This window comes from Acipenser ruthenus, chromosome 1 (assembly GCF_902713425.1).
Source record: "Acipenser ruthenus chromosome 1, fAciRut3.2 maternal haplotype, whole genome shotgun sequence".
In the NCBI taxonomy this organism is placed as follows: domain Eukaryota; kingdom Metazoa; phylum Chordata; class Actinopteri; order Acipenseriformes; family Acipenseridae; genus Acipenser; species Acipenser ruthenus.
The window spans coordinates 80,316,793-80,338,823 of NC_081189.1; the positions used below are offsets into that span (position 1 = coordinate 80,316,793).

Here is a 22,031-nt window from a genome sequence, read left to right on the forward strand (position 1 = left end):
ACGAGTAACAATTATTACCTTATTTTACCTCCTGACTCTTCCGTTCTCCGCTCACGAACATTCTCTCTGTGCAGGTCTTTTATATTATGGCTGAGGGGTTAACTAGCTATTAATCAATTATCTTATTACCCCTCGGCCATAGTCTGCACGTCTTTCATAATTTGCGTGACTGTCAGCCAGTTAAACAATTAGTAGCTGACAGTTACGTATTCTCACAAGGTATTTTCTAAAAACTAAAACAAAACAATAACAAATAATGGCAGACGGCACCTCGATCCCTAACTCCATACATTCTTTGGCCCCACCTGAGAAATCCACAAGGGAAGACAAATTCAGGTGAAGAATCAGATACGCAGGAGGAAAGCAAATATGTAACAATTTTAATTTCAGTATCTGCTTGATGAGGCAATGCAAAAACATCCATATGTGCAGTTTCTGCGGGGATGCTCATTCTAAAGCCATTTGCCCAGTAGCTCCAAAGTGACTCTCTCCAACACCTAAAGTCTCCACTCCCATAAATATTTCCATTTTAAAACAAAAACTTCTGAATCATCCAGACAAGAGGTTCATTAATTATTTAATCTAGGACTAGAGAAAGTTTTTTTCAAATCTCCCTCCTCCTTCCAAACAAAAAAGCGTCTCATCATTGACTTGTCCACACCATGGGGATCAAGCACCAGTAGTATCAACTCGCTCATTCCTCACGATCAGTTCTCTCTACAGTACATTACCATATCGGATGCAACTCATTCAATTAAATTGGCAGGTCGCGGCTCTTGGTTAGCAAAAGCTGATATATCCGACGCATTTAAAGTAATGCCAATCCATCCTTCTCTTTGCCACCGTTGAGGATATGCTGGGAAAAGAAATTATATTTTTCTACTCAGTTAACTTTTGGCTGCTGCAGCAGCCCGAAAATATTTGACACTCTCAGAGGCTTTATGCTGGATACGTCTCACTTCATATCATGTTCCCTTTCTGCTCCACCTACTCGATGATTTTCTCTTGATCTCTCCTTCCTCAGATCTGCCAGCAGAAGCAATCACCAATCTTAAAAGTTTATTTTCAGAGGTTGGCATCCCGCTTTCAGAAGAAAAAAAGAAAAACAAACAAACAAACAAACAAACAAACAAACAAACAAACAATCAGCCCCCTTCATTCACTGGAATTTCTAGAAAACATACTGGACACAGAAAAGTTTGAAGCCAGCCTTCCCGTATCTAAGCTCAACCATATTTGTTCTCTTATTCAGAACTTTCAGATCAGTAAAACAATCAGGAAATGTGCACTGTTGTCTGCTGGGACATTTCAATTGATGACATTTCAATTGATTTTTTCAGTGTACCGATGACAATAACAAATTTAGTTAAAGCCTACTTTGGAGTTTGCAATTTAGTTTTTCAGCTTCAGAATTCAGCACTACATGGCAATGCCTAGAGGTTGGAATAATGGCAGGATGCACCATTTCTCCACTGGCTTTTACCATGGCAATGAAAGTAATCATTAGGGCATCAAAATGGGTAGTAGGAGGAGAGCGCTTGGCTTCTGGAATGCGACTACCACCAATTCGAGCATACATGGATGACATGACAACCATGACTACAACAGTAGCCAATAATCGGTTATTGGGCAAATTAACCAATAACATTGAATAGGCACGAATGCAATTCAAGCCCACTAAATCAAGGAGCATCTCTATAATTAAAGGCAAAGGAGTAGATAAAACATTCTTCATTAATGGTGAGGCAATACCAACAGTGTCTGAGAAGCCAGTGAAGAGTCTTGGGAGATGGTACGACAGGGATCTAAAGGACACAGTTTGTGTGGGAGAAGTTAGACAACAAGCAGTGGAAGGGTTGAAGAGCATAGACAGCTGCGCTCTACCAGGCAAACTAAAACTCTGGTGCTTTCAGTTTGGTCTACTGCCGAGGTTGCTGTGGCCACTGACTGTGTACGAGGTTTCTTTGACAACAGTAGAGAAGCTGGAAGCTTTAATCAGTTCATACATTAGGAAATGGTTGGGAGTTCCACGCTGCTTCAGCAGAGTGGGACTTTATGGTAAAGGAATACTGCAGCTACCAGTCTCCGCTCTAACCGAGGAGTTTAAGTGCGCCAAGATCAGACTGGAAATGACATTAGTAGAGTCACGCGATAAATGCGTAAGGGAGGCAGCACCTGTGTTGAAAACTGGAAGAAAGTGGGCGGCAAAGAAAGCTGTGGAAGATGCAAAGGCTGCCCTTCGAATTAGTGATATCATGGGGCTTAAGCATGGAAGAGGGGGTCTTGGTCTCAGTTCAGCTCCTCCTACATGGCACAAGGCAGCCCCAGCTCAAAGGAGGAAGCTGGTAGTCAACGAGGTGCAAAAGCAGGAGGAGAGGATGAGGTGTATAAAGGCCATTTCCCAGGCCAAGCAGGGAGAATGGATGAGATGGGAGAGTGTGGAACAACGCAAGATTGGCTGGCAAGACCTATGGTCAATGGAACAGAGCAGGATCAGTTTCCTCATCAGGTAAACATATGAACCACAGAACCTAAACCTCTGGGTAGGAGAGGATCCCTCATGTCCTTTGTGTTCATCACCTGCAACATTTTTTTTTTTTTTTTATATAAATTTAGTCGTTGCCAATTATTTTTTATTATTTTCTCCCAATTTGGAATAGCCAATTATTTTATTACGGTCTGCTCACCGCTACCACCCCTGCGCTGACTCAAGAGGGCGAAGATGAACACACGCTGTCCTCCGAAGCGTGTGCCGTCAAGCCAACCGCTTTTTTTCACACTGCAGACTCACCATGCAGTCACCCAAGAGCTACAGCGTCGGAGGACAACGCAGCTCTCGGGCAGCTTACAGGCAAGCCTGCAGGCGCCCGGCCAGACTACAGGGGTCGCTGGTGCGCGGTGAGCCGAGGACACCCTGACCGACCTAACCCTCCCTCCCCCCGGGCGACGCTCGGCCAATTGTGCGCCGCCCCTTGGAAGCTCCCGTCCTCGATCGGCAAAGGAATAGCCTGGATTCGAACTCACGACTTGCAGGCTATGGAGCACATCCTGCACTCACGTGGAGCGCCTTTACTGGATGCGCCACTCGGGAGCCCCCCACCTGCAACATTAAGGCACATTTTGACAGGATGTAAGGTGGCTCTTAGCCAAGGATGGTTTACTTGGCGCCATGACCAGGTCCTGCGATGTTTGGCCTTAGCATTGGAAGACAAGCGTAACATGACCAATAAGTTGCCACCCGTTCCATCAAAACATTACACACAAAAGACAACATTCCTCCGCCCAGGAGAGCAACCACCAAGAAAAGGTGTTAAAATCAATCCTCGCCCAGGACAACTGGAAGCTGCTAGAGACTGGAAAATGCTGGCAGATGTTGGTCAACGGCTTATTTTTCCACCTGAGATTGCCACCACTAACCTTCGACCAGATATTGTCTTGTGGTCTGGATCAGCACGCCGTGTTCACCTAGTAGCGTTAACAGTGCCATGGGAGGATGCTGTAGATGAGGCGTATGAGAGGAAGAAACTGCGGTATGCTCAACTAGCCGCTGAAGCGGAACAGCGAGGATGGAGAGTCCGGGTTTACCCAGTGGAAGTGGGTTGTCGAGGATTTGTGGCACACTCTACAACTCGGTTTCTCAGAGACGTCGGATTCAGTGGCCAAGAGTTGCGTCGCACAGTGAAGAACTTATCTGAAGCAGCAGAGAGGAGCAGCAACTGGCTGTGGTTGAGACGGAAAGATTCTGGCTGGGGATCTCAAGCACAATAGAAAGAAAGAAACGCTGATGTACAGGTAAGTAAGCTGGGCTGAGTTGAGTGAGGGATGGAGGGGGGTGATGCTGGGACGCCAGAATCACTGTCGAGCCCTCTTGAGGTGTCGTGGGCTAGTCGACAAAACACTGAGGATGGAAGGTGCCCACTTGAAGACCCCAGAGATGTACTCTACTTAGCTCAATCCAGATGGTTGTCATGCTGATGCGCTGGGGAGGCCGCACTGTGGTTGATCCTCGGAGCCAGCATCGCAGCCGTTGTGTGTGCTAATGCGCCAGGGAGGCAAAATAAGCTGATCCTTGGAGCCAGCATTACACTTCAGCCATTAACACCAGACAGAAGGATATCTACATCATCATATGGAAGGAAACGTAAATGGATGGAGACACATATGGATCACATTAGTTTACTGTAAAGCTACGTCTTAGTTGGTGCTTATCTTGGCGAGAGCCAAGTTCAAATCAGCATGAAGTTTTAACATCTACTCTCGTGTAATGGAAATCAATTTTGCAATTCGCATTATACCCCCATATAATATATGATATTTGTATCTCGATTTACTTGCTCTTTTATCGACAGCAAAAAAAACTCTGACTCCTATATCAATATTTCATCAGAAGCTAGGAAAGACATTAAAATGTGGTCTTCTCTCATACAGCATTGGAACGGCCTGTCTATATTCTACGATGATTTCATTTCAGCACCTCACGACCTGGCTTTATTTACGGATGCTTCATTCACAGGATTCGGAGGTCTTTTAAACAATCAATGGTTCTCTAGTGCTTGGCCACTAGAAATCAAAAACCTATCACCGCATCTAAAATCCAGTGGCAGTATATCTATGGGGTCATCTTTGGTCAAAGAAATCAATACTATTCTTTTGTGACAACAAATCTACAGTTCATATTATCAATAAAGGCCATTCCAGTTCACCTCTAATTATGCAACTACTGCGGCGACTAATATGGATTTCAGTATCAAATAATTTTCTAATCCAAGCCCGCCATCTACCTGGCATTTATAATAATGCAGCTGACACTCTTTCTCGTTTACAGATTTCCAGATTTCACAGTCTGGTCCCTACAGCTCTGCCAATTCCAGCAGTGACACCCCAGTTCAACCAGCTAATTTTCAACTAAATCCAACTATTAGTGGACTACTCAATACAGCGCAAGCATACATGGCTGCAGCACTCGCTCCTTCCACCAGATCCTCTTATTCCACTGGCTGGACCACCTATTTGACTTTCTGCTCCCAAAGCATGATTAATCCGACCCAATTCAACCAAGACTGGATTATGGCTTTTATAGTGCACGCAAAGGACTCTTTACAATTTGCACCAGCTACAATCAAATCCTATCTCTCAGGAATACAATACCAATTCTACCAATCCAACTCTCCTATCAATACCAGCTGTCCGTCTCCTCCTGTGTGAAGTCTCTCAGAGCTCTCCAACTGCTTCTCCTTCTCGTCTGCCTATCTCTATAGATATTCTGCACAATTTGATTTCAATTCACCGTCAAGGCTGCTTTTCTACATTTGATGATCTAACAATGAAAACTATATGTCTAACTGCATTTTGTTTTTTTAAGCTCAGAATGTGCAGTTCCTTCTATTGCCAGCTTTCCTATGCTGGGTATTCGCTGCAGTGATCTCACACTCATCCTAGATTCCTCCTTTATCCTCTTCCTGCGCATTTCCAAAAAAGATCAGCTTCGGCAAAGTCAATTTATTCAGCTATCAAAAGTTGACACTCCTTTATGCCCATATGCTTCCATGCAGAAATATATCACAGAACGCAAACCTATTTCAAATTCTGACGCCCTCTTCATCGATTCAAGCTGGACCGTTATATCCAGCTCATCTGTCTACGTTGGTTTCCATAGCAGGACTTCCCCCTCAATTCTATACTCCTCATGCATTCAGAATCGGGACAGCTACATCAGCAGCAAGAGCAAAGATTAACCAGCATCTAATTAAAAATATGGGGTGCTGGACCTCATCAACAGTTGAATCATACATACGTTCTTCCCCATCTGAGATATCTTCTGCACAACATGTCTATTGCTAGTATGTCCTGAGTGGGGACGACCCTTCTGCCGGGACCACGAAAGGTTTCCCCCTAAAAGAAAGGTTTTTTTTTTCCTTTCCAAAGAGTGGAGGGTCTTCACATAGTCAGTAGGGAGCCAATTACTAACCACCTTGTTCCATTCAATGTTTTCTTTCTTTTTGTTTACATATGCATTGGCGTTTCTTTTGTTTGTCTGTACTTGTAGGAATCTTTTAGCGGGGAGTTAGTGAGTCGCACTTCCTCGACCTTTGTGCAAGCTAAGCTTCCTTTACCTACACTAGGAGGTTCTCTCAGTGAGTCAGAGGGGACCTCCGGCCAAACCCAACCTTTTAGCATCTCACGCCCTATCGCTCCCCTCGCAATCCGAGGATCTAAGCTTATTCTAGCTAACCTCGCAGAAGGAGCTCTTCCTTTGTAACATGGGGCAATCTTCTCGTTTCAGGTTCTCTGGGGGTGCCTCTCCACCCCAGCTTTGGAAGTCTATAATTCACCTCATCGAGTTCCACTTTCTTTCTTCCTTTTAGGTTCTGAAGCCTCTATTTTTTTGCGCAGGGGATCTCCCCTGCGTGTCTATTTTATGTGCAGGGGATACCCCCTGTGTCTGGTCCCCTGAATGGTGGGGACCCCCCTTCTATATGTTTTATGTGCAGGGGATATCCCCTGTGTCTGGTCCCCCAAACGGCGGGGACCCCCCTTCTATATGTTGGGCCTTAGCAAACGGCGGGCCATCTCTAATATGTTGCAATCTTTACTAACTCTATGTCCCTGAGGGTGCCGAGCATCCAGCCTTGGAATTAACTGCATCACGACGCAGCCCTCTCATAATCTGCAGCGGTGACCACGACTCGGACCTCGTCCTGCCGAGGGCTTGGTCCTAATGGTGGACGGCTCTCCGAGAAGTCAGACGACATCTCTTAGTTAGCCTGGTTCCTGCCCCGTGAATTTCTGGATCAATTGTTCAGTATATTATTGTGCCAGCATCACTGTGCCAGCAAACGTAATACCGATCCACAAAAAGGGAGACAAAACCGAACCAGGTAACTACAGACCAATAAGCTTGACTTCTATTATATGTAAACTTATGGAAACTATAATAAGATCTAAAATGGAAAATTACCTATATGGTAACAATATCCTGGGAGACAGTCAGCATGGTTTTAGGAAAGGGAGATCGTGTCTAACTAACCTGCTTGACTTTTTTGAGGATGCAACACTGACAATGGATAATTGCAAAGCATACGACATGTAATACGCTCAGCAACCGTGTTACGAGAGTTTTTTTGCAGGACATACTAAATCAGCTGTTTTAAGCATTAACCTTTTAACAAATTCACCCTCTGAAAAAGATCTGGTAGCTCATGCAATCTTATTGCTAACACTAAAACTGGCATCCACAGTACTAATTTTCAGAAAAACCTTTCGTTGAGACTCCAGAGCTTCTTTCATTTCCTGTAAACTCAGAATATGTTTCTTTCTGCAGCGGGTCACAGTGACATTGTATGTTTTTTAGATTTCCAGAAAGCTTTTGACAAAGTCCCGCATAAAAGATTAATTCTCAAACTGAACGCAGTAGGGATTCAAGGAAATGCATGCACATGGATTAGGGAGTGGTTAACATGTAGAAAACAGAAAGTACTGATTAGAGGAGAAACCTCAAAATGGAGTGAGGTAACCAGTGGTGTGCCACAGGGATCAGTATTAGGTCCTCTGCTATTCCTAATCTACATCAATGATTTAGATTCTGGTATAGTAAGCAAACTTGTTAAATTTGCAGATGACACAAAAATAGGAGGAGTAGCACACACTGTTGCACCAGCAAAGGTCATTCAAAATGATCTAGACAGCATTTAGAACTGGGCAGACACATGGCAAATGAAATTTAATAGAGAAAAGTGTAAAGTATTGCATGCAGGCAATAAAAATGTGCAATATAAATATCATATGGGAGATACTGAAATAGAAGAAGGGAACTATGAAAAAGACCTAGGAGTTTATGTTGACTCAGAAATGTCTTCATCTAGACAATGTGGGGAAGCTATAAAAAAGGCCAACAAGATGCTCGGATATATTGTGAGAAGTGTTGAATTTAAATCAAGGGAAGTAATGTTAAAACTTTACAATGCATTAGTAAGACCTCACCTAGAATATTGTGTTCAGTTCTGGTCACCTCGTTACAAAAAAGGATATTGCTGCTCTAGAATGAGTGCAAAGAAGAGCAACCAGAATTATCCCATGTTTAAAAGTCATGTCGTATGCAGACAGGCTAAAAGAACTGAATCTATTCAGTCTTGAAAAAAGAAGACTATGCGGCGATCTTATTCAAACATTAAAAATCTTAAAAGGTATAGACAATGTCGACCCAGGGGACTTTTTTGACCTGAAAAAAGAAACAAGGACCAGGGGTCACAAACAGAGATTAGATAAAGATTACATAAAATTGGATGAAACCTGCTGAATAATGTTACATTAACATATCCAATTGCGTACCGCTTTGTAGTTTTCCATATACTGACAAAAAAATGTGACATTTCGAAATCTAACATGAAATACTGTTATGACTTCCGGTAGACTTTTGCAATATTATTTTGTAGTTTCTTTGATTACATGATGTTAAATAAAAGACCTCAATTATGTTATATCTATCTATCTCTCTCTCTCTCTCTCTCTCTCTCTCTCTCTCTCTCTCTCTCTCTATATATATATATATATATATATATATATATATATATATATATATATATATATATACACACACAGTCACCTCCAAAATTATTGGCATCCTTGATAAAGAGGAGCAAAAAAGGCTGTAACACAGGTAAGCAACACAGGTAATGAGCTATATTTTATGCTCAAATATATGGGAAAACCATATTCTTTTATTCTAAAAGAATTGCTCAGAGAAAAAGTTTTTTTATTAACAAGTAATACAAAATGTTCTCAAAAAGATTCTTATAAATAAAATCAAACATTAAATAAAAAATTAACAAAAATGAAATCTGCATTAACATTCTACTTCTTTAAGTTCATCTCAGTCTTAAGGAACTGTATTGTGGCCTTCCATGGCTTCCTGTTTCACTGGTGTATAAAAATGAGGTAACACACATATGAAATCCATTTGTCATCCATCACCATGGGGAAAGGCAAAGAACTCACAAATGAAAAGAGACAAATGGTTGTTGACCTTCATAAATCAGGCAATGGGTACAAAACAATAGCTAAAAAAACTAAATATACCACTTGCCACTATTAGGGCAATAATTAAGAAGTTCAAAACTTGCCTGGTAGAGGACCATGTTATGGGGCTGTTTTGCTTCCACTGGTCCTGGGGCCCTTGTTAAGGTCAACGGCATCATGAACTCTACCCAGTACCAGGACATTTTAGCCAAAAACCTGGTTGCCTCTGGCAGGAGGCTGAAACTTGGCCGCAAGTGGGTCTTCCAGCAAGACAATGACCCCAAACACACATCAAAATCCATAAAGAAATTGTTAATTGACGACAAAATCAACATTTTGCAATGGCCATCTCAGTCTCCGGACTTGAACCCCATTGAAAACCTGTGATTTCAATTGAAGAGGGTAGTCCATAAGCGCAGACCGAAGGATATCAAGGATCTGGAAAGATTCTGTATGGAGGAATGGTCTAAGACCCCTCCCAATGTGTTCTCCAATCTCATTAAACATTATAGAAAAAGACTCAGTGCCATTATCCTTTCAAGGGGAGGGTGCACAAAGTACTGAAAACAAGGGTGCCAATAATTGTGACATTTAAATTTATAAATTTATAATTTGACAAATGTGTAATTTGTTTTGTTTTGTTTTATTTATGTCTCAACCTACAATTCTAGGTGATGCTAGACTTTGGACCATAGCTGTTAGTATCTGTTTAGTTAATATTTCTCTCAAGTGATCTGTAGGTTAGAGGATGAACTGATACAGTGTCCAATGGTGTACAGAGGTCAGGACAGGAGTTAGTGGATGGTTATAGTGGTCACTTTATTAGGACATTTTAGGAGATCAAGTAGGCACATCATAAGGCAGTGTAGTATATCTTTTTTATACTAGTTTTAGATTTCCATTGAAAGTAAAATACTTTTCTATTTCCTTCATGATATTAAATTTATGACATATATATTTTTTTATGTTCTAGGAAAGCTGCTTCTAGTTATATCTGCCTATTTTTGTACTATAAAATACATTCGGTAATATGAGTGAAACCAGGCCTCCATACTTATTGATGACTAGGAATCCTGCAGTGGGGATAATGTGTTTAGTGTAAAGTAGTATATCTGAGTATATTGGCCTACATACAATTTCTATAGACATTTTTACGTACATTATGATGTATAATTTCTTTTTTTATGGTGCAGTCCACCAAGTGAACAGTCTTATCTTAAATGGCCCTTGCTGCCAGATGAGTTTGACACCCCTGACGCAGACAATAAATGATCATTTCTGGACATTTTTCGTTCAAACAAATTTTCATAACCAAGTAATTCAGCAAGATGTATTTATTTTACGTTAGTGAATCAGTGAATCAAACGAAGACAATTATTGCCTTTTAGTAAATACGGTGTTAATGAAGCTCATCTCATTATTCAGAGTGGGGTGCCTCATTTAAAGACATTATCACGCATTACCAGAAGAATCACATATTCATTCTGATTACCATAGTGTGGCACAATAAAATTAGTGTGCACCATAATATGATCACTATTTCGCGCAGTAATGCATAAAATTGCAATAGTAAATACGGCAGTCATGAACATGCACACTAATTGCAATAATCGTGCACCAAAAACAATTAGCTCAGGCTATTAAAAACTGCAATGGACAAAAAGGACAATAGGACAAAAAAAAAAAAAATAGGTTACATTACTGGGTATTAAATGCCACCTCCTTCTTAATACCCAAGTAGCAGAAAACAATCTTATCTCTCACAGAGCCCCTTTGCCAGTAAAGCAATTTGTATAATAGATGATATGTATCCCCATCTGTACACCTTCATTACAGAAAGAGCCAGATCAGGATACTAGATTTTTTTTTTCCCGGCAGATCATTAAGGTTTTTTTGCTGAGGTTGTAGTCCAGTCACATTTTCAGTTCAGCTGTTTGGAATTAAAATCAGGATAAAGGGATCAGGGGTAATCCACCTGAGGAGAATAGGCCATAGATGGGGTTGCCAAAGACTACAGTATCTTTTTTCTAATTTCTCTGTCAGACAGGAGCAGTTGGCCTTAAGTAACAGTTTTCTCTCTCAAACCGCACAGATGAGGGACTCAATCAGGTATTAACTGCCCACTCAAAGGCTTTGTTCTTATCCTTAAGGTCACAGCATTGCCTTTCGAGCTCCTGACCTGGGAGAACATTCTGTTTGGCAAAGCTTACTAGATTTAGTGGAAGATAATACATGTATCTAAGTATTAACACATATGGTAGTGACAAACACTTTGCATCAGTACAATAGCTTATTCTCCTATTACACTATTTATTTACTAATCAAGTAAGACACTTTTCACACAGAGGAACTATTTGTTTTTTTTCCCGGTTTCAAAATAAACAAAGAAACAAGTTCGGTAAATATGAAATTGAAAATCACTTTTAAAGATGAAATACATTATTTATTTATTTATTTATTTATTTATTTATTGCCTGCAAGATTTTGGAGATCTCAAATGTATAGTTTTTAAAATTGGCATGCACTGAAGACTTTGATTGTTTCAAGACTTTTGAGCAAATAGATGTTTTAAACTGTATTGTTTAGTGAGTGAGTGTTATCAGAAAAATATACATTTTTATTTTATTTTTTATTTTAGTGTGTCCAATTATAATTTTCACCCTGATTTTCTCCAAATTTGGAATGCCCAATCACTTTCTCCTCACTGCAGAAATTCCCCACATGGCTCAAGAGAGCTGAAGATTCAGTGGGCGTCCTCCGATCCCACGACCAAGCCAGCTTCCTTTTTTAACCCAGGAACTCGAGAGCGGATGTCAGCGAGCTACCAACCTCTGGCCAGCCCTGCAGGTGTCCGCTCTGAGCACACTTAGTGTATATATACAAACCCCACTGTAAGATATCTAAATATATATTAGGCATAGTGGTAAACATGCACTACTGTTATAATTCTACATGTATTATATTGGATCTTGGAAAACTGGATAGATTACAATGACCTTGTGTACATTTTCATTATGTCAAATACTATCTCATTGTTAAATTACTATTTTTTTCTTTTTTTTTTTAAAACCTACCATGACATAGTGGCAGTGACTGTACAGCTTCAAATAGTGACCAGCAGAGAGAATAAAGATACTGTACCAACAAAAAAAACCTCTCGGTGTAACCATGTAATTATGTTTAGAGCAAGCTTGATACAACATCTTTGCTAATTTTGCTAGGGCCAGACACATAAACCACATTTAAGGCAAGGTTACATAGTGGTACAAGAAGCTTTCAGCACAGGTTTGAACTACTGGTGCCTTTAATTCATTATAAAATAATGACACATTTTGATGCTGCTGCTCAAGGTGGTTATATGGAGGTTGGAAAAGGTCAACCAGAAAATGAATCAGCTGCAGTGAGATTGTAGTATGACCCCTTCCCAGGACGGCAGACAATCAAATGCATTTTATTGAAAGGATATTGTCATTAGTTGGGGATCCAACATCAGAACCTCAGTCTGATACAAGCAGCTCCACTGTTGATAAATACAAATTACCTCACCGGCTAAGCAAGTAACAGCAAACCCTTTGTAGGGAAAATATCCAAAAAGTATTTGTGTAAAGGTAAATGCATAGGACAGTCATACATGTACTGGTACGCTAATGTTTCATGAACATGTTCCTCAGTGACACAAGCTTGTCCTGTCATCAATGTTCTGAATGTAAATGCTGTTCTATCCTCTTATATGGTATCTAGAACATGGGCCTTGCTTTTCTGCACTGGTTAGTAAGGTGGCTTTCAGTAAAATGTCCTTCTTCCTTGCCCACCTTCGAGTTTAGACTGATTAGTATTTGTTCTGTGTTTTTTTCTCAGCAAGTCTGACAGGACTGTCTGTGTTGAGATGGATTCTCTGGAATTATACAGTAGCTCAGTTCCTTCAATTAAATATAAATACAAGGGTTGCCGGAGAAGGGCCTTAAATCTCAGGCTTGCTTCAACAAATGGATAACATAGCTGGCTTTGCTGAGAAATGGTGTTTAGTCATGTTGACCCAGTACTGCCACCTGCAATTTAATAAGCTCTCAAAGTGCATTCTTGCAAACATTGTGGCAGCTGTAAAATGTTCAGTCCTACTGAAGCTGGGTCTATGTGGAGGCAATAACCAATATAACTGTACTGTCTGGGAAAACAAGGCCATGGTTTGATAGGTTGTTCAATGTCACACAGTCGACATGAATAATACCATTGATACCTGTTTAGGTTGTTTAAACAGTTGCTACATTACATTGCCATGTGATGTGCCAACATTATTATTACAAAGCGGTCACATGCTAGAAATAATTATAAAACAGTTTTCTACATAGGATGAAACTGCAGCAGGTTGTCGACTCATCCAGTACAAAATGCTCCGAGAGCATCCACAATTTGAACAGCATCAGCTGTAAAAAAAAGAATATTTCAACGATCCCGCTGTGGGACTGAATAGCAATTTTGCAATCTGATAGTGAAGGGTAGGATTAAGGTTAGTTAGATTAAAGGGGTCAATTTATGATTTAAGGTTGGTAGTAGGTTTATGTGTAGATGGTTTTGAAAGCCCAGCTGCTGAAGTTTGTTCAATTTAACCAAATGCTGGCAGAAGAATCTGGGCTCTGTTTTGAAGCAAGTGCAAAGGCACTTTTACTGAGACTTAGTTGCAGAAAGCCATTACCGTTCTGAGCAGTTGTTGCTTATTGCATCCTGTTTTCCAGCTATTTGTATACTGCTCGCTATGTTATCCTCCACCAACATGGGATTGGAAAGTGAGGATTCCTTTCATAACACTTACTGTTTATGTTTGTTGCATATTCCACAAACATAATGTTATTTTCTCCTAATGCAACAAGGTGGTCAGATGCCCTGTAGGCACCTGTTATGATGTTGGAAACAATAAGTATAATGGGAAGGTATTAATCCACTTGACGAAGCTTCTTTTGGACACCACACAGTTAATATAGTGTAGTTTGGGGACTGTTGCCTGTTTTTTACCTTCTCTGTCATTTAGTGAAATGAAGTCTGAGTATCGGCTGTTCAACCTTGCATAGAGGCATGCAACTCTTAATGGGCTGTCAAGAACATACTATTAACATAACACATTTTAGTGAGCTTATCATAGGGGAAAGGTTATATTTACATTTTCATTTTATGCATTGGATTTGCTGTGAAGATTTCAATTTTTAAAATGAATTAATGAATTGTTTATGTAGTGGATTTGGAATGTAAGGCTTGTTTGTGAATTACTTTTGCATATGTATTTAGTTTTTATTAACATTTGCATAATTAGTTAAAAAAAAAACAACACATATTTAAAGCAGTAATGTGCATGTGCTCATGTCTGTATAAACAGCTGCAAAATAGACCATTTCAACAAAAGCAGTTTAAAGTCTACACTTTGTTAGAGAGCCAGGCAGAAGCAGCAGGTATTTGTTGTTGTTAAGTGCCAGCTGAATTATCACTACAGTTTAGGTTGGGTGGGTCCATATCATACCTGTATTATGACATCCACACATGCCTGGCTGACTCACGTTGCCCTTCCTTTTATGAAAATGCACTTATAAAGAGTATTTACCTTATTTATATTTAGCACTTTTTTATTATTAATTATACCTTTTTATCTGTTTATAAATCATGTACACTATATTAACACATATGCAATGTTTGTTCCTGTGTTAGTAAGCTAGTGGTTTACTGTTAATCAAATAAAAAGCGTGCCTTAAAATAACGTGGGACCAATATGTTTCACTTTAGGCCAATGTTGCTTCTATTTTTCTCAAGTTGTGAGTGCCCCATGTAGCATTATGTCAGAGACAACCTTTATAAAAATAACCTGGTACATCATTTTGGTAAGGGTTTCATCATTTACACAGTATACTAAAAAGAAGCATCTTGTCAGAATGTCTAATTTTATTACCTAATACTACCATAAAAAATAAGGGAAATAAATTAAACCTTACTTTATTGCCACAGGGTAGGGCTAGGGTATTTTGAGGTTAGTTTAATTACCCACAGGGAAAAATAAGGCTGGGGTATTTCACTACCTGGCTATATCTGTGTTACACTTTTTTATTTTTTATAAAATGGTCTTAAGCCCACTTGTTCCTGCTTTGCCCTTGCTTATCGTTCATAAATAAATAACTACAGAAATAAAACAGCATGACAGGAAGACTGAGCTCTGAAAAACCTGCCCCAACAAACATGTGGGAAATGGCCTCTCTTACACCCTGGTCCTTTCAAATATTTGTAAAATGGTAAAATCATTTTAGGAAAACTGATATAAATAGCTGTGCTTGAAGATTTTAGTTTAGCAAAGAATATATGATATTTTATATTCCATAATGGCATTTAAAAAAATACGTTGGTAGTACTTAAAAATAGCTGTTATATTAATACAAATACATAAATAAATACATTCATTAAAAAAGGTATTTATTTATTTATTTATTTTTTTAATCATGTTGAGTGACATTAACTCTTTGGCAGACTCCTCACCAGGATTAACCTTAAGATTAGCATCTGCCCTGGACAGATGTCTGGAAGATAATTGCCATCAATAATTATTATTATTTGAAAAAGCTCTTAAAGAAAATAGAAAAAACAAAAACCTCACACTACGCCACATTATCCTAAGCAAAAATTAATTAAAAAAAACATAATTACATCACCAGTTGGGTCACCTGACTGCCTTTTCAAAAAAGCCTTTTCAAATAAATAAGTGGTAACATTCCACTAGGTGGTGCTATATACACTAAATTAAACACATCAACCGCAAGAAATTAGGCTAGTCCTATTTTTTGTTTTAACCTTTATTTAGCGTCAGCGCTTTTCTCACAGTCCTCTCTTGTTTAGATTTTTTTTTTTTTAAATGATTTTACTGCAAGTATTTTGAAGGTACAAGACTACTGAGTCGCCGATGTGTTTTTTGTGCTTGACAGAATATACATTTCATTCAACCTCTCCCACTCAGTTAAAAAGCAAGATGGCACAGCATGTCTAGCATTCTGGTTGTTTTTATTTTTATTTTGTGAAAAACAGCAATTTCATCCATAACTATAAAGCACTCAATAGTGCTAAATTAAAATAAAAAAAAACTAAAACAAACTAAATTAATTCAATGACAAGAGTTCTGACTCAACTTTTTTTTTTCAGTGTGTATACTGGAAAATTCAAAGAACTTCCAAAATTAATCAGTGTACTAATAGTATACAGCAATTATCGAGTAACTTAATATGTGAGTTTCTTGCCTTTTTGGTTTCATGATCCAAATTCTATACGCAAATGTTGTTGCAAATATGTATCCTTTTAGAGTCAAAATTGATTATTTTGCAAGAACCATTCAGCAATTAACGTAGTAAAATACATTTCGATTCAAAGTTTATTCTTTTGGCATTCTTTTTCAGCAAGCCTTAAATTATACCACTCCCCTAACTCAGAACAAGGGGGCACACCCTTTATATGGGGATTCAAGGGTTATTAGAACTAAAATCAAGAAGACTGTTATGATATTTTACAACACTAATGCATCTAATGATACATACAATAAGTTCCAATAAGCTAGACTTAAATTATTTATGTATCTACCTCTATTGCATCGACATTTTCTGTATATTGATCGAACTGCCTCTTTGAGTTGTGTTCAGTTTTGCAGTAACTTGCACGGAACACTCAATCAAACAAAACCACCTGCCGTGTGCGAGACCATGTGCGTGTGAACTGCTGTAAAATGTATGCCAGTATAAACTAAACATCTTGGATTAAAGTAGACTGCAAAGTCCCGTTCCCGACATGTCTTGTGTAACCCGCTTGGTAAACGCTTTGATATCCAAGAATATTCCTAGTGAAACATCAGCAATCTGTGCTGTCTAAAAGGTCATGACTGAATGAGGCTTTATGGAGAAGAGAATGTGTTGCAGAATTAGAGGCAGCTATTACTGAGGCACATATTTGAAATCGCCTTCAATATTCACGTTGAATCAGTGCCTTCCTGGCTTCCCATGGTGGCGCTGTAGGTTCTTATTGGCAAGCTTTTTTCTTCTCCCAGTATCGACAATAATGACTATAGCATTAAAATACAATTTTGAGGGAATCAACACAAAATCTTTTGTGTTATTTGAGAATGTATTTTAATGATACAGGCAGACACGCAGAATTCAATGTCTACAGGTAAACACGGGTGCTAATCCATTACTATGCTGAATCTGCAGCTAATACACAGAACAAAGTGAAACAGACAAAGCAAAGACACAATTAGCCTGAACAAATGGGTAAACAGTGAGTGCAATATTTAACAGCTGCCACATCACAGGTTTGTGTGGGTGACTGTTTGAGAGGTAAGCAGGGAACTTTTCTGTACGCGCCGACATAACTGTTACAAGGTTCCTGTAAAAAAGCAATCGTCAGCAAAAACTTTGACAACATAGAATGCTACAGCATAGTACAGTGCTCTCCTTGTGAATGAAAAAGCATCCAGTGAGATTGGGTTGTGCACACACACACACACACAAAATCTCTTTATAAAATATAGTTACTGTATTACCTCATTAATTCAGTGCTGTAGTACACAGCTAATCACAACTGGTTTGCCTGTAATGGACAATGATTAATAATACGGTGCTTTCAGAATACTTTCAAATAATGCAATACATTGTCTTCTAATGTACAAACACATCCCGTCTTCGCATGGATGGCCACAGTGCTACTGACAGACCGAGCCTCTCAAACAGTTCTCCATGAGCAGTATTCATAAATTGTTAGCGTGCTGGAAAATTCACAGGCTAGCAATAATCTGACTGACATTCTTATTAAACTAATACCATATATAATTTCATTTTTCATATGGTGTTTTACACGTCCCTTTTTAAAATCAGTGGAATCAATCAATGAATCAGTCTAAATCACCCAGTCCTTGTATCTTTTTATAAAGCCTCCAATGTAAAATATATCTTATAGCAGCACATTATGTCCCTCTAGAATTGTTGTTTGCAAACATTTCTTAAAAATGTACAGTTGATTCAAGATAATATATATGTTCTTTGAGCAAATTTCTATTCATAGGTTACATACAATATCCTGATTTGTATGTACTTCTATTATGCTGATTTCCTATGCACTTCACTGTAAAGAATAGTATTGTATAATAATTATTTAATAATTTTTTCTATTTAAAATGGCTAAACATTTGCTCTTAATAAATACAACAGGTTTATGATCTCTAACCTCTTAACAACATTTACATCAAGTAATCACATCATAAAAGCGGATCACAACATTAGGAAACGACTGTACTTTTTTGGTTTCTTGAACTATGAGGTTAAACTCTAGGATGCTACCAAGGGTGGAAGTTTCTTTCATTAGCAGATATGGTTCGCTGTATTTAGATTCAGCAGACCCAAGCTGCTACCCAACTAACAAACTAACCATGGATTTCATCTACCTCAAGGGTGTATGACTTTTTGAAGGTGCACAAACTAATGTACTCGTTTGACAGTTCATGTAAATTAGACAAAAATAAATCAGCTCAGACCTAGGTATGGTTAAAGAAGGGCTCTGTCCCGTGAATAACTATGTATCGGAAGGCTCTTATGTAGAGTGAAATTAAAAATACAATAAAAGATTGTAAAGTTTCCCCCACTTAAACAGTGGAATCAGTGTTTTGCATACTCCCTACCTAAACATCATCTAACAAATTTTATGTAAACAGTGCATGAGATAATATTTCTGGTTGTATGAATTACTACAAACAATATTTGATATGTTAACTAATAACCCCCCCTCACACAATTTTTATTTATTTTAATAACAGGGCATAGCCTTCCTTCGTTATCCTTGGCTGGTCATTTTAAAGCTAAATACCGTTTTCTAAGTACTGTATAGCCACATTTCTGGCTTAAGTAATAATGAACAAAAGCACCACAACAGCTGGCTACATTGCTTATCAGTTCATCGCCATTTGTGCTATTGACTTTCTAGTGTCAGTACCTTAGAATAGTTTTACAAAGGTCAATTGAACTGTCAATTTGTTAGAAGTTCCACTAACCTCTCACATTTTTATCTGCATTGTTTCATACTGGATTTTTTCCTTCAAATAGGAATTCAATTGCTGTATCTTACATATATACTATAGTATGGCAAGCGAGTGTCTTTGAACTCTGTGGACTATAATGTCTGTTTGAAAGCCCATTACTTCCACGTGTTGTGTAACTGTAAATGAAGCAGATAAGTAAAAAGAAAAGAAAAAAAAGGCAGATGCCGCAGTAGTAAATGGTGGTTTCACTTTTGGGATAATTTCAATTTGAGAATATCTTCATTATTGGTTATGTTATTTTGATCATACAGCTTAAAATACCTTTAAAAGGGATAACGCAGTTTAATATCAATATTTTAGTCAGATTAAAATCAATACTACAAATGTGTTGAAAATAGACAATATTGCTGAAGATCTCCAAAGTAATAGACCTAATTTGATGAAGATTAAGAAGTTTTCAATAATAAATCACATTGCCTTTCAATATTTCCACACAATTTACGTCAGAAGGGTTCCGGTGTAGATGCAAAAGCATGTAAACGTAAATGTACCTCACTTATATGTGTCATTACCTATATTTCTTTCGACAGATCTAAAATTCGCTACACAGGGGGAGGGGAGGAATGGAAACAAAATAAAAATTGCATCAGAAATCCCCTCCCCCTAATGGATAATTTCATTACTTTTCATTAATTTGCAGCGCTAGTGCATTAGGTACTATTGTAAGCATCCTTCATTATTGATCCATTATTTGCTCATCATTTTTTAGTGTAGATAACACAAGAGAGTCCTTAAACCTTGAAAAGTAAAGGTTCACACATTTATTGGGTTAAACCAAGCTTGCTGTTGGGCAGGCTGTGATGTGTAAGCTTTGGCAGATATGGTTCCACACCCCACTTTAACGACAACACTCAACCACCCCCCTCCTCCCTCCCTCCCTCCCTGTGCTGCGTCATTCACCTCCAGCCAATGAGCTATGGCTTGGGTCCTTTTCCTCAGTTCTACTCAACCTTGCCTGTGTTTTTTTTGCTCTTGTGGACATATGCCTCAAAGAAGAACTGGCAGAAGAGCACAAAGTAGCTGAGGTACATGAGGGAGGACCACACAATGTTCTGCACGTGTGACGGACACTGCCCTTGCTGCATCCAGGAGAAGACCAGGTAGTTGACTACGCAGCCCACCACCATCTGGGTGATCTGCGTGAGGGTGATGATCATGGCGAACTTGCGGGACACCCGGAAGCCAGCTGCTCGCAAGGCGTAGTAGGAGTACATGACTGCATGCACCAGGTAGTTTATTGTCATGAACCAGCCCCCTCCGGCCACCATGTCCTTGTACGAGTACCAGGAGTAGAGGAGCACAGTGATGTGGTGGTACCAGTGCAGGAAGATGAGCTTCTGTTTCCTCAGTATAATGAAGATTGTGTCTCCTTGAATGAAAGAAGGGAAATTGCAGAGTTATTGTTCTTAGCTACTCCAAAGCAGAACACACAGGTTTGGCTCCTTCATACACAGCAGTACAGAAAGGGTCTTTGGTTTTTCAGAGGCTTATAGCTGGTCTAAGTTAATACATTTAACAAACCCTTGATCGAAGCTGTAGATGTTCAAGTTTACAATGAGCATGTCAGTTTTTATTCTGTAATGCACAACCCTTTTGAGGCCTACAGTTACTTATCTTCTCACCATTATCCCAGTTTTAATCTGGTGTAATTACCTTGAACATAGCTGTTTCTAAGAGATATTATACAATTAAAAATAACAACCACTAAAACTAATTACGTATCCTCAAGCAAGTTCTTATTTATTCGCAAATTAGATCTGTTATTATAATTATATGTTTTCTATATGCTGAGCACTGCTTAATTGGTTGTGGTTGATTATACCTCTTAATATTGTGTTGACAACATCAAGTCTAAACAATTAAGAAGCCAGTTACAGTATGATAGACAAGAGTCTTTTTCTGGGACAGGCTGGTCAGTATCATGTAAGCTATAAGGCACGACAGGGTGTGTGATAGCTAAGGAAAAATAGTTCCATATAAATTCCAATGTCTGCCTTTTTTTAAAAAAAAAAGGCTACTGGTGTATGGATATCTACAAGTGATTCGCTCCTTTTTGAAAAGAAGTGCCAACCCATGGTGATATGCTGTAATATCAACACCCCACGTGGTGACCTGTTTTGACCAATCAGGATAGAGTATTTAAAAAGATCCATTTAATTAAGTGTTGTTATAGCTTTCTTTGAAGGTCTAATGGATCTGAGCTGAACAACTTTTCTGCAGATAACATTCTGTACGCACAACTACTGTTACACCTATGGCTATGTGTTCAATGCTAGTGGAGTTGGGCATACAGAGCAAATGATTATCACAGGCCAGTGAACTTCAAATAAAGGGAACTTGTCAAGTAATTGCTATGGTATTACCTTCTCAGGTGCTAGAGCTACCACAAGTAAATGTGATATCCAGTATTTGAGCAAACATAAGGAGGCAAAGCAAGTGGAAAATGAAAAACACAATATGATCATGGAGCCTTTAGTTATGAATTATGTATTGGACATACTAACACACAGTAGCCTGCAAGTGTGGGGCTTAGTTATTAGAATCCAATACAGTACTACAACACGTTGCTTGGAGTGTTTCCTTTAACATTTTGTCTCACAGACAAAACCTTATGTCTTTGTTTTCTTTCATGTGTATTATATCTATTAAAATGTGTGTGCGCGCACGTCTACAAAAGATTGAGTATATTTATCATTTTTGGAGGGTTTTCCAAATCCGACAACACGCAATGTCCCAAAATAGAGGACACTACCACCAGTTTGTCCTAAAAATCCAGCAAAACTAAACAAAAACAGAAAAGCCAACACCACTGTTATTTAAGGAATACAGCAAGCACTTAATGATGCTCATTCACAGAGGCACACTCAATCTCAGTGTATTTATATTAGGGAATACAAGTTTCTGTAATTGATAT

At 38.8% G+C, this 22,031-nt stretch overlaps 1 protein-coding gene across 1 annotated transcript in view; it reads right to left on the reverse strand.

The window, feature by feature from the left end:
• Nucleotides 1-16,025: 16,025 nt before the first annotated feature.
• LOC117421317 (elongation of very long chain fatty acids protein 6) overlaps nt 16,026-22,031 on the reverse strand; it is a 44,285-nt gene continuing 38,279 nt past the window's right edge. The window contains exon 4 of the mRNA XM_034035550.3: nt 16,026-20,486. Within this exon, the coding sequence (XP_033891441.1) occupies nt 20,059-20,486 (428 nt within the window). The 3' untranslated portion in view covers nt 16,026-20,058. The remainder of the gene's footprint in view (nt 20,487-22,031) is intronic.